Source organism: Amphibalanus amphitrite, unplaced genomic scaffold (assembly GCF_019059575.1).
Source record: "Amphibalanus amphitrite isolate SeventyFive unplaced genomic scaffold, NRLGWU_Aamphi_draft 000255F_arrow, whole genome shotgun sequence".
Classification (NCBI taxonomy): Eukaryota; Metazoa; Arthropoda; class Thecostraca; order Balanomorpha; family Balanidae; genus Amphibalanus; species Amphibalanus amphitrite.
This window is the reverse complement of record NW_024881750.1, coordinates 26967-39129: the sequence shown is the minus strand read 5'-3', so window position 1 is coordinate 39129 and position 12163 is coordinate 26967. Positions and strand designations below refer to the sequence as shown.

At 51.3% G+C, this 12163-nt stretch overlaps 1 protein-coding gene across 2 annotated transcripts in view; it reads right to left on the bottom strand.

Moving 5' to 3' along the window:
• Positions 1-9284: 9284 nt before the first annotated feature.
• LOC122386552 (nuclear receptor subfamily 2 group F member 1-B-like) overlaps positions 9285-12163 on the bottom strand; it is a 28998-nt gene continuing 26119 nt past the window's right edge. For both annotated transcript variants that reach the window (XM_043375839.1, XM_043375840.1), the window contains one exon: positions 9285-10389. In XM_043375839.1, the coding sequence (XP_043231774.1) occupies positions 10088-10389 (302 nt within the window). In that variant the 3' untranslated portion in view covers positions 9285-10087. The remainder of the gene's footprint in view (positions 10390-12163) is intronic.

The following is a 12163-nucleotide window of genomic DNA, read 5'->3' as shown; positions in this document are numbered from 1 at the left end:
CAGACGCACCCTCCTCAAATAGTAATATAGATTGTCAGGTTTCCCGCAATGGGATGACCGTTTGAGCTGCTGGGTGCCCTGTCCCAGCGGGACATTCCCGTCTGTACGAGATAGGTTCAGTCATTGCAGCGGTCACCACCACCAATGAAGCCCATCGCCTCACCTTTATCCTCTTATCACATGACCCTGAAATGGACTTATTAGCTCGAAACGGCCCAACTCAACAAACGAGACAAAATCGAGTCGGCTCTGGCACTCGACTGCCGGCACCAGACGGTACCAAAGACTCGTGGCGGATGTTGAGGTACAGACTATGTCCGACTACATTCATCCATGCTAATGTTGTAATGCATTCGAAACTTCACTTATTCTTGGCAGGGGTGGCAAAACCACATGGATGGTTTTGCAAGTAATCTATTCATTTTGAACAAAGTAGAGTTTAACGAGGCTCTAATAGCCACCCATTATTGGTCATCTAAGAGCCATCTAATAGCCACAATGTGCATCGTTTTTCATAAATGACTGAGCAATAATTTTGGTGTATATCCCTAGTTCAAACAGTACACGCTAATCGACGGCCGGTATTGGCTAAGCATACATAATGTGGAAGTCCTTGCACAGTGCTTTTGGGTTTGGTCGAAGAAGACACTTTTTTAGCTTTGGGTGGGCGCAAGTGCGTGTTGGACTTAGGGTGGGTGCATGATATCATTATGCATATCGTAGGTCTGCGTACGGCGTACCCATCACTCGTCGCGGGTGCATGTTTCATGCGGGATGCACCCTTCACCCAGCTCCCCTCGTCTTCTGTAGCCACCCCGAGGGCTTCTCTGGTATAATCATATGTGACGTAGGAGCAGGCCATCTTCTCGGCGCTGCACTTGCCACTAGGTGCTGCTCTATTGATTGCGCGGACGCTCGGGGCGGGTAATTATGTGCAATTGCCGACTGCCGGCGGTCGGCCGGCCGCCCACCCACCGCTTTGGTCAGTGCAGCGACGCGTGCCCTCCCGGCCAGCCGGCCGACCTGCCGCGCCGGTGTGCGGTCCGCCGGGTCACAGTGCCGTCTGCCGGCGCTGCACAGGAGGGACGATAATGTGCTGTTTTATGATTGGATAAAAGGTGCTAGCTACATTTATCGTTGCACTCTCCTGAATGTCCAATTTGATATCATTTGTTTAACTTCCTTTGATAATTTAATAGAACTTGATTGGTATGATCGGGATGTTCGGTGCATTTTGGACGCGTGGGTGTCTCTGCCTTGTATGAGACGGTTCCGTGCTGGTAACTCATGGTTGAAGCATTTGCTTGGCAGCTTGACAATGCTGCTGACATTTATCAACCAATCAATCTACCAATAGGTCAGAGTTAATCAATTTGTCGATCGATCAGTCAGTCCTTCGAGGAATTAGTCACCCATTTAGTGTCGTTCGAATGAGTTACAACCTTCCAACGTAAGGTACTTTGAATGTAGACAATTCTTAGGAACAGATTTGGCATCAACATATCCGTCACGAATGGAGTCTCAGATTGAGGCCTAATGTCGCGGCTATACCTACTTGAAGCACTGCATGCTGTTGCCCATTGCCCGTTGACAAGCAGCGGTTACCGTCGCAGGCTGTCTGGCGCTATGGGCCTGTCTATCAACTGACCTGATGACTGTCATAGATGGCCCGATAGCAGGGGGGGGGGGGTAGCCGCGGCCCGTCCAGCACTGGGTGTGGACCGTGGATGGCCGATGGCTGTCCGAAGCGGCGCTCCACGCGGCTGATTGAGGCCTACTGAGCCGTCGATAGCGCAGCGAAAACCGACACAATGGGACCCGATTGGATCTCAGACGATTCATGGATATGTGCACGCTGCACTAGGTGTTCGCCGAGCGGCCGATTGCCTGGTAAATGACCGACCTTCCAACCCACTTGATTGGATTCTCCTCGCGTCATTATGTGATGAAACGGCCTCGTCGGGTGATGCCTACGGCACATCCACACCATGTGAAGATTGGGATTCCCTCAGTGAGGGCCATTTAGATCGTATCGTGCATCGCATTGAGATTGCTGTCTCATTTCTACTCGCGTGTTTTCATAATGACTTTACATTATGCACTCTTTGGGAAAAATGTGACATGTTTCTTTCATGTGATTTCTGAACGTTGATTTGTATTTCATTGCAAGGCGCTCTTATTAGGTTTTCAAATAAGGAGATTACAACTTGGAGCTATTTCTATGCTGTGTCCTGTAGCATAGATAACATGATTCATGTTATCTATGCCTGTGGGTATTTAAGTTATCGACTTAATGAAAAAATAAAGGATTGATGTCACTGGCTGCGAAATGCACGGACTAGATGTTATACATATTTACTAGATGTTATATTTATTATTTACGGACACAATATTAGTCTTCTCAAGGGTGGTTGGTGCATAAATAGTAAATACCTAGGCATCCTTGCGATATGTCTTGACTTTCATGTCAAATCACTCCTTATTGGATTCGATTGGACTATTGGAGGTCTAGTCTTGTATCACTCGAGGCAAAAATCAAATGTGGTGAGACCAGCACGACTGTTCAGCAGACAAACAGAGATACCCCCAGTCAGGGGTCGCTCACGGGCTGACCCGTCGGTCACGGGCGGTCGTGGTGGGCGGGGCAGCGTGCACGGGCGCGTGCCTGCCGTGAAGAGCGGCTCGACCTGGTGTCGATCGATCGGTCACACCGTGCTCGAGCCGACCGTGGGAGCCGGCGAGAGGGCGGACCAGACGCGCCCATCCCCACCTGCATCTTGGGTCATATCCAGGTTAAATATACTCAGATGTAACTCACAGATCCCCTGAAACACAGGCTTCCAGCCACCTCACAGGTCTCCAGGTATCGGGCAGGCCCCCAGATACATCTTAGACCACTAAATCACAGAATCACAGCTGCCCATAACTCCCCCTTGCCTCCATTCTTCAGCCAGCGATGAACCCAAAGATCCAGTCAGCTCCATTCGAACACTTGTAATGTAGCTCGGTACGAAGACCCAAGTCCCAAATGGTTTTTAAGTTAGCACATGCACTGGATGTTGTACTGTTGTAGGCTCCGTAGATAGACTGGCGGGACCTACATACTTATGTAGATTTCCATGTTAAACCCGCGCCCCACTGGGGGGGGGGGGGGGGTATTCATACATAGCCCCCCTCCCGTTTTTCTGCAATAACTTCTAAACAGCTTGACCATATCGCCGCCAAACTTTCAGTACCTTCGGCTGCATCAATTTGACACCTTGTGTCAAAATTTGAACTTCGTATGGGGGGCATTCCACGATAGATCGTACCACTTTTTTCCAATTTGACACCCTCATCTCTCGGAATTTGTCGAGAATTGGTCTCAGGGGTAATCAGGGGCTCTGAATCCACCTGTAACAATTTCAGGCTTATCAGATAAGTATTTTTTTAGTTATGGTGTATAACATTTTTTGGATCTTGCTTTGCAGCGCTAAGTTTGGCGGGGTGTAACTCTAAGACGGATTATTCAAATGCCAAATGTTATATAACATTGAACATGCAATGAAACAGAGATTAATATGTATTTTTGAAATTTCGAAAAATACGCTATTTTTGATATATGACATATCGAGTTTTCTTTCATTTGTATTTTTTGGACTTTGGGACCAAATTTTTTGGAATTCTTATTTCTTTAAAAAAATAGTTGGCTCATTGTTAAGAAGTATGCAAAAAATTAGGAAGGTGTTCTTTCTATAAATGTATTTATTTTACGTCACGATAACGGTTTCGAATAGTGATTTCGGGAGGGGAGCTTACAAATGGCGTGGTAAAGCTGCCTAGTGACATCACGGGTCACTGAAATTTCAATTGAAGTCTGAGTCATCTGAAAAAAGTGAAAACAGGGTTCATCCAACCCTCTTTTCTATAAGCGCGAGGGTGAAAAAGGCTGTTTGGTTCTGATATTGTTTTGGACGCCAATGACCATAGCTGTCCGAGATGAAAGTTACAGGACGCATACATGGTGTCCTCCACAGGTCTCACAACTTGTATATCTGGGAATTTTTTAAGGTTACATGAGGTCAGGTCGGTCACGTGACATCACTGTTATAAATCAATGGGGAAATATAAAAACTGTTATTTTGGCGCCGAGAATGATCTAAAACTATCTCACGTACATGGTATCGGGATTTCATGCACTCCTTGCAAAGTCCAATGCTTCACTTTTGCATTGTTAACCTTGCGTGACGTCATTTATGACGTCATTAGGGTCGTACGAGTTTTTCGTCAATAACTCCCGATCAAATGGAGCTAGAGAGTCGGGAAAGCCACCAATGGACTCGGGAAGACCTTCCGAATCGAATGATATGCCATATGATACCCTTTGGCAAGCATCGTGTCCTGAGGGGCTCTGACCTGACCTTGACCCGAGGTCAACTACTTAAGTTGACCTCACCCTAGCAAAAAGTATACCATTCGATGCACCTGAGCTAGGCGAACACAATGATGCCAAAATCGCGGCTCTGCGGCCATTTTTTGCGAAGTTATTTACTAAAAACCGAACCCGTAACTTCAGTCACTTGACCTGACCTCAGACGCTACCGGTTAACCTGAGACCTTAAAATCGGGTACCAATCGCTGCGACTTGTAACGGCACACACGCTCGTTTTTTCCGCGAGGCTCTAGCTCTATTAGAAGCGAAACGGCGTGCTGGGGTCGTATCAACCCCTCCGAAACCCATTTTGTTTGGGGGGAAAATGAGGAACTTATAGAAAGAACACCTTTCTAATTTTTTGCATGTCGATTTGCAATGACATGAAGTTTATTTTGAAAAAATAAAAATGTGAAAAATTTTTGTCCCAAAAGTCATTAGAGGCAAATGAAAAAAGATTAAGGTTTTTGCTCAACAATGAAATTTTTTCTTTGGAATTTTTAAATAGTAATATTAATTTTTGATTCATCGCAAGCTTAGTGTTGTTTACTTTTTGTTGGTTGCTTAACCCGTTCTTGAGTTATAGGCCATCAAACTCACCGTTACAAACCGAAGTTAAAAAAATGTAATGCAATATAACTCAAAAAGTTTTGATCTGAGAAGTCTGATGTCTTGCCAGGCGTCTTTGGGGCCTATGATTACCCCTAGGACCGATTTTCATTAAAATATGAGAGATGAGGGTGACGGGCCTGGTACGATCTATCGTGGAATGCCCCATCTATCATAGGTCGGCCGGAAATGACATCAGAGTGACGTCATGTTCGGCCGATTTCGACGCATAACATTGAACCACGGGAATCGCTCCCAAGAGCTCAGTTTTTGAGCTAGATCCAATTTCTTTGCATGAAAGGACTCAGAATGGACTGCGCAATCAACCTGCCATCTCGGATTTTCAAAATTTTGAAAAATTCAAAATTTTGAAAATTTTGAAAATTATACATAATAAAATTCAAAATTTGTATTTTTATCTTCTTTTCATTTTTTGGGGCTTTTCGAATAAAGGAATATATATGATAAAAAACATTTTTATGACTTACTCTAGCAAGTTTTAGCCAGATATCTTCAAAAATGGCCAGGGTATACGCATTATAGCAAAAATTTCACATTTTAAGATTTTTCAAATCATTTTTTTTCAGTACGAATTTTACATCGTACAGAATATAAATACCACCATCGTGTTTCTGAGCTCAAACTGCATCTGATAGACATTTTTTTGTTGAAAAATTTCAACTTTAAAATTTGACCTTTTTTGACCTGAAAGTGACCTGACCTCAGCTATATTCAGATGAAAATTGCCTCAAATGACACAGGCGACACTGAATTCGAAATCTATGGCCTAAATGGACCATAAAACATGTGTCACGTGACCGACTTATGATATGGGATTTCCGTGGCCTGTGATGACCTGACCCTGACCTGAAAATCAAAGTACAAGTTTGGTACCCTCAGGGTATCTAGAGCATCTGTTCACGAGTGTGTAAACCAAAAATCAGCATGATCTGACTTGTAAGACGGCAGCCAGAGCCCAAAATGTGAACAAGCCAAACATCGATAATTTTTACTTTTACCTGACCTGGGACGTCATCGGTGACCTCGAGGTCAATGAAATTAGCTTTCGTTCGACAGTTTTTCCGGGGCTATCAGATGCCGTTTGAATTTTGACGATCGGCCCAGTAGTTTCGGAGTTAGGGGGGGCTTCATAGCCCCCCCCCCCAGTAGGGCGCGTTATACACAGACCCCAGTGGGGCGCGGGTTAATCTATCCCGTCTAAAGTGAAGTTAGAAAACATGTGATCAATTATGAGATGAATATTGAATACCATAGAACACTTAGCGCCCTTGAGTTCAATATTGGTATAGCTATCATCAAGAAGCGTTATTATTCACCCTTGCTCAACGTTTTGTAATGTTCGTGCTCTTAGCATCACCACCCCCGTGAAGAGATTATCGAAATTACGTGAGTTGTGAGCTAAGCCCGCTCTCTGTAGAAAGTGCGCCCCATGGCGGTCCCGACTGGTGTGCTGGTAAACCCAGGTCTCATCAGGTGCTTGGCTAAGCTTCTGTCAGGGACTCCCAAACGCTCTGGCGAAATTTGTAAGCACTTGCAGAGCGAGAGCAGCCGAGTAACGACAAGGCTGGTATGAGGGCATGTAGGGCAGATGATTGACGGCGATGATTGACGGCAGATGATTGACGTGTCCACTTTTTATAATAAGTTTAATACTTCTTAATAGCAAACATCGGCTTGTATCAATAAGTTCTTGATTTGGAATCGTTGGACCATTCTTACAAATGATTCTCATTCTCAATGCATTAAAGAAGGTCGTTGCGTCTAAATCTTTTATCTGCACGACGTTCTGGATCGCTTTTATACAACATAGTTCAAAGCGCCATCATGAGTGAATTTTGACCTAAGAGAGTAGGTACTATAAATGTATAGGCTTAGGTAACCCACGCCTCGTATAAACGGGTTAAAGCAACACATTCTCAAGATTTAACGGCAATCGAATCTGGAATGGTCTTCATTATGCGTGCCGTAAATGAATCGATAGAAAAAAATGAACCGTGCCGCTGCGTCGTCCACGTGCGGGGAAGGCTGCGGTGAGGAAGCCAACAATGCTGGCCGGTCCCAGAATTGGTGGCGGTCACGGCTCACACATGTATGTATCTCTCGTTTTTTGTCGCTGGTGTGAGCGATATGGGGCCCGATGCCGTCGCCGCCCCTGTCCGCTGAAAGTACGGCGTTCTCGGACATTAGGCCCTCACGCCAGGCGTGGCGCCTTATGGAGCAGTGCCGTGTCAGCGGCGGGTCGCCGCGATCAGTCCAACATCTCTGGTAGACGTGCCAGCCGTTCCAATTCACCGCGTGTGAGCCACGCCGGGCGCCGAATCCATTGCAGAGAAAAGATGTTGCTTAGTCCGCGATTAATATACATATGCAGAACCATGCAGAGATTCATGAATGACTGGTATCAATTTGATAGTAGGCATAACCAAGGAATGAAGTTAGCACATACCTACATGTAGTAGCCCATGGGCCACATATAATTCAATTGCCAGTCATGTACGCGCCTGGATCACATCGATCATAATGGACATGTGTACCTATTATACGACTTGTGCCTTTGTATTCGGTGCAGCTGCTAGTAAAGTGGTTGACTGTTGATGCTATCATTTTTCCTGAGATGATCAAAATGGCCAACTTCTTTTCACAACTTTCCTTTTGACTTCTTGGGACCGGAATATTTGTGATTGAAAGCACACACGAGGCGCCGTTTGTTTTCCCTTTGCGGTTATGCAACGATGGACCCCGTCATCACCTGGGAAACGTCTCCAGGTGCTATTGTTCGGAGAGCTTCCCTTCTCCAGGTGACAGGGAACCAGCCGTGCTCTACGCTGGGGTGACTAAGATCCAGCTGTACCCTTCTTCAGGTGACGGGAACCGTGGCGACTGAGAAAACCAGCCGTACTCTAGGTTCACCCACAGTGTATATAAATAGGTTCACCGTGGTGACGGGGAATCAACTGCTCCCGTAGCGTAACCCCTCTAGTGTTCCCCGCGCCTTGGCTGAACGGCCGCTCAGTCATCGGGCGTCCATCCCAAACCGACACAACGTGGCGGCCGCTCATGTGAACAGCGCGCTCAAATCACAAATCTTACAACCAAGTCGTTTCATCGCAGCCAGCATCGCGATACAGCGTGCACAATTGGCCATTAGCATGACAAAAAGGCGATTACACCAAAACCAATAGTGGATTGGGCCGGCACCTGACTGGCTTTACCCGGCGAGGCGAGGCGGCGCGGTCGTCGGTAAATCACATTCCGGCTGTGATTACAGGCTCGCACGGCCGGACAGCGCCGGGACGGGCCGCGTATGCATGAGCAGCCTCGCCGCTCGGACGGCCCGAGAAGAGAGAGGGAGAGAGCGCGCTGCGCATCGCCCTCTCCGGCCGCGAGACCGGCGCGACCTTTTGACCTCAAACCTGGCCGCGTCGGCTGGCCGGCGCCGCACCGCGGCCGGTCGTGCTTCTCTCGCATCCCGCGGCCGGCGGCGAGGAGAGGAACCTTCGAGGTACGACGAGATGTTTCCCGAGCCTGCCGATCGTCGTAGCGCGTTCTGTGGCTGCTGCAACTCCCCCAATGCGACCCTCGGATGACCCGTAGAGTCGTCGTCATTCGGCCACCGGTAGTGACCAGACGGGAGCAGAGGGCAAAGGTCATCACCCCGCCCTGGGGTCGGTCAGTTCGGCCGAACGGTCGCCGCACTCGGCGTGCCGCACAAATCTAAATCACGGTTTCGGCGTGGGCCGCCCGGCTCCGATCTGGTTGGTGGTGGTTTATGCATTTGTTTTGACCGGCCGCCGAGCTTGGCCGGCTTTGAGCCCGGCCGCCGGCCTCCGAGCCATGAATGGTGAAAGGTCCCGGCGGTTATTTATACCCTGTCTGTAATAGAAATATGCGCCACAAGAGGTGAGCGCCGGTGGTTTTTTGTTGAGCCGTAAACTGGCCCGGGGTTGGAGGTGGCGCCGGGTCAGTCGCCCCGGCGTCGGCCGGTCGTCTGGCCGCCCCGGAGCGCGCTCCCGAGAGCTGCCGCGGCTCCAGCCGGCGCAGAGCTGCCCGAGTTCTGGACTACATGGCTTCTATGGGCTGACGAACAGAACCGCTCGGGGGGGGGGGGGGGGCTGACCCCATCCATGAGTGTGAATAAATGTGCAAATTTCACTCTTAGCGCAGCCCGACCATTTGATAAACATCCATCCCGCGACGGAGCATCAGCCAACGACCCACATGTCCCCATCGGAAAGTCGCGGTCCAGAACATTGAGATCATGTATTCTGGGTATAAGAGAGCTATGCTGCTGCTGACACGTAGAAGACACTCATATGTCCACAGAAACAGTACGCACGTCGAGTACACTACATGTAAAGCTAATCGCCACTGCGCCTATCCCGGCTCTTCGATGGATAGTTCGCTGTCGAACAATTGTACTTCAAAAGTTAAACGTCACGCACAGTATGCTCAAACTCGGCTCTAAAAATTGCAGAAAACAAAATTCATGGGGTGTGGTAAAACCAAAACACACGAGCAATCATATTCAGCACCTATGAAAACAACCTTTAACAAACGGATGAAGTGAACGGCGACCTGTCTCGAGCACGAACAACAACACTGGGTTCGTGCTACCACGAACTGGTTTGCATGTTATCACATGGCATTCCGACTTTGGCCTGTGCTGTGCCGACCTCTCTCGCTCTCGCGCACTCACTGGCCCGTGCCGGCGGCGCGGGGCGGCGGGGGCTCGGCAGGTACAGAGATCGGCAGGGCGGCCCGGCCCGGCCGGCCGCCGCCGGCCTCTCACACAGTCCTGTCTGGCCGGCACGGCGGCGGCGGGGGCGGGGCGGCGGCAGCGCGGCGACGACTCTGAGGTCGCCCATCGGTCCCAGCCGGGCCGCGGCCAGGCGCCGCGTCGGCCGCCCGCCTCTAATACTTCGCTGACTATGGTGTGTCCGCCGACGGTGGCGGCGGCGGGCGACCTCTTTGGTGGCGGCTGGCAGCCGGTCAGGAGAGGCCCAGGAACGGCAGGGCGGCGGCTGCGGCGGCGGCGGCGGCCGGATGTCACATAGAGGCCGGCCAGTGCGGCGCCGCCGACCACGAGCTCACCAGCTGCTGCGAGCTGACGCCGTTCATCACCATGTCGCGGATCAGCGTGGTGATGGGCGTCTTGCCGACCAGGCGCACGAAGAACAGCTGCTCGATAACGTCACTGCTGATGGAGCGCAGAGTGCGCAGCTGCAGGAGGAGCTTTGAGGCGCGCAGCCGCTGCTCCGGGTACTGGGTGCTGCAGTACTCCATCAGCGCAGAGAGGGACTTGTCCTGGAGCGACTCTATGTGCGCCACGTCCTGCAGGCCGCACGCGTCTGCAACAGAGAGAGGTGCATCGTCAGTGTCTGGGAGGGAGAACGCACGGGGGATGACACTGATCGGGCAACGCCGGCACTGACCTCAGGACTAAGGGTCCTGAGAGACGTTCAGGGACACACAGGGTTCAGGGAGACACTTTGTTCGGGGAGACACAGCTTTGCGACACATGGTTCATAGAGATACGTTCATAGAGATACCCCCACGGTTCAGGGGGACACAAGCAAGGAGGCCATGACCCAACTGTATGACTGACGGCGCTATCTCAGCGGCTCCGCCATGCTAGCTAGCATTGACTATAGTCTGTTCCATATCAAGCTTGCGGTCGGGGTTTCTTCGGCAGATCGCTCCTCCGCTCAAGAATTTGCGTGTTAAAATGTAAGAACTGTATATACAGAAATCACGCACTGCTTTCAGCAGGGCACTTCGGCTGCAAGCTTGAAACGGAACAGAGTATAGCAGTGACCCCACCACGCCAGCTCGGACCAACAGTGACCCCAGCCCGCCAGCCCGCGGGGTCACCGCCGGCGTCCTGACGGCGCCGCCGCTCGCCCCGGGCCGCCACATCCGCCGCGCCGCCGCGGCCCTGTGTGAACAAAGCCGCGCTCCACTGCCGTGGGAAAACGGCGGTGGCGGTCGCTTCATGGTTGGGCCGCCGCCGACTCTAATGTGAACATCGCTCATAGCAACGTGAGAACGGACGGCCCGACCCGAGCGGCCGCAGTCACGGCACGCCAGGTCACGCCAGGTCAGGTCACGGTCACTTCAGGTCACTTCAGGTCAGGTCACGGTGGCCTGAGCTCAGGTCAGGTCATGGCCACGCCAAGTCTATAACACCAGGTAAGGTAACTTCAGGTCAGGTCAGGTCACGTTAGATAGTAGGTTTCCTCCTCAGAGAACCTCTCGGATTGGTCCCACTCCCCTGACAATCCCATCGTCCCACTATCCAGCGAATGACGCCAACATCACCGTCGCCTGCAGCGGCGGCCAGCGTCGGCCGTTCGGCCGTCTGTATCGAGCGAGCGAGCGTCTCTGGCCGCCGCCGGCCCCGTCCCGACCGTAACGGGCGCCGTTACCGCGACCAGCTCCCATGCATTAGCCCGGTTTACAGGGGCGTTTGTTACCGAGATCCAGTTTATCGCGTATGAAACAACGGGCATAATCATGGAATCGGCGCCGGCACGGCAGTATGAATCAGTATAAAACGAGGAGGCGTGCCGCCGCGCCGGCCGGCCGTCCACGGGCTCCGGCAGTGGAAATGGCGCCAGTGGAACGCGCCAGTGGATTGGAGCGCCACCGGCGTGGCACTGCGGCCGGGGGCAGCTCAATGTGCCGCCATCACGAACTCTACAATCCACTGCGAGCTCTGGTCAGCTGTGACCTCCAATCATTGTCCCCGCCTCTCCCCACGGCTCGGACAGGTCGCCTCGCCTGTGAACGAGTTTGTTGACATCGAGTGTCCACCTGCCTCCCACGAGAACCCCTTCCCGTCCACCAAACGGACCAGACCAGCGCCGCCGCGGGCGCCGGCTCTCAGTACCTTTAGATGTCGTTAATTGGCCGGCGCGGCCATCGCTCATAAGGTCCAAACGGCCGCCTCCCAGCACAGCATTTGCGCCCTAACGAACCACCGAGCCGCGCTCAATGTCCGTTGATTACACAGCTCGGGGTGATTGAATAAAAAGGTGAGGGTTAAACGACCTTTTGCCCTTGCTGACCGGCAGGCGCGGCCTCCCGGGCCGGCTCATCTGCATGGTGCTCTCGGTCCGGCTG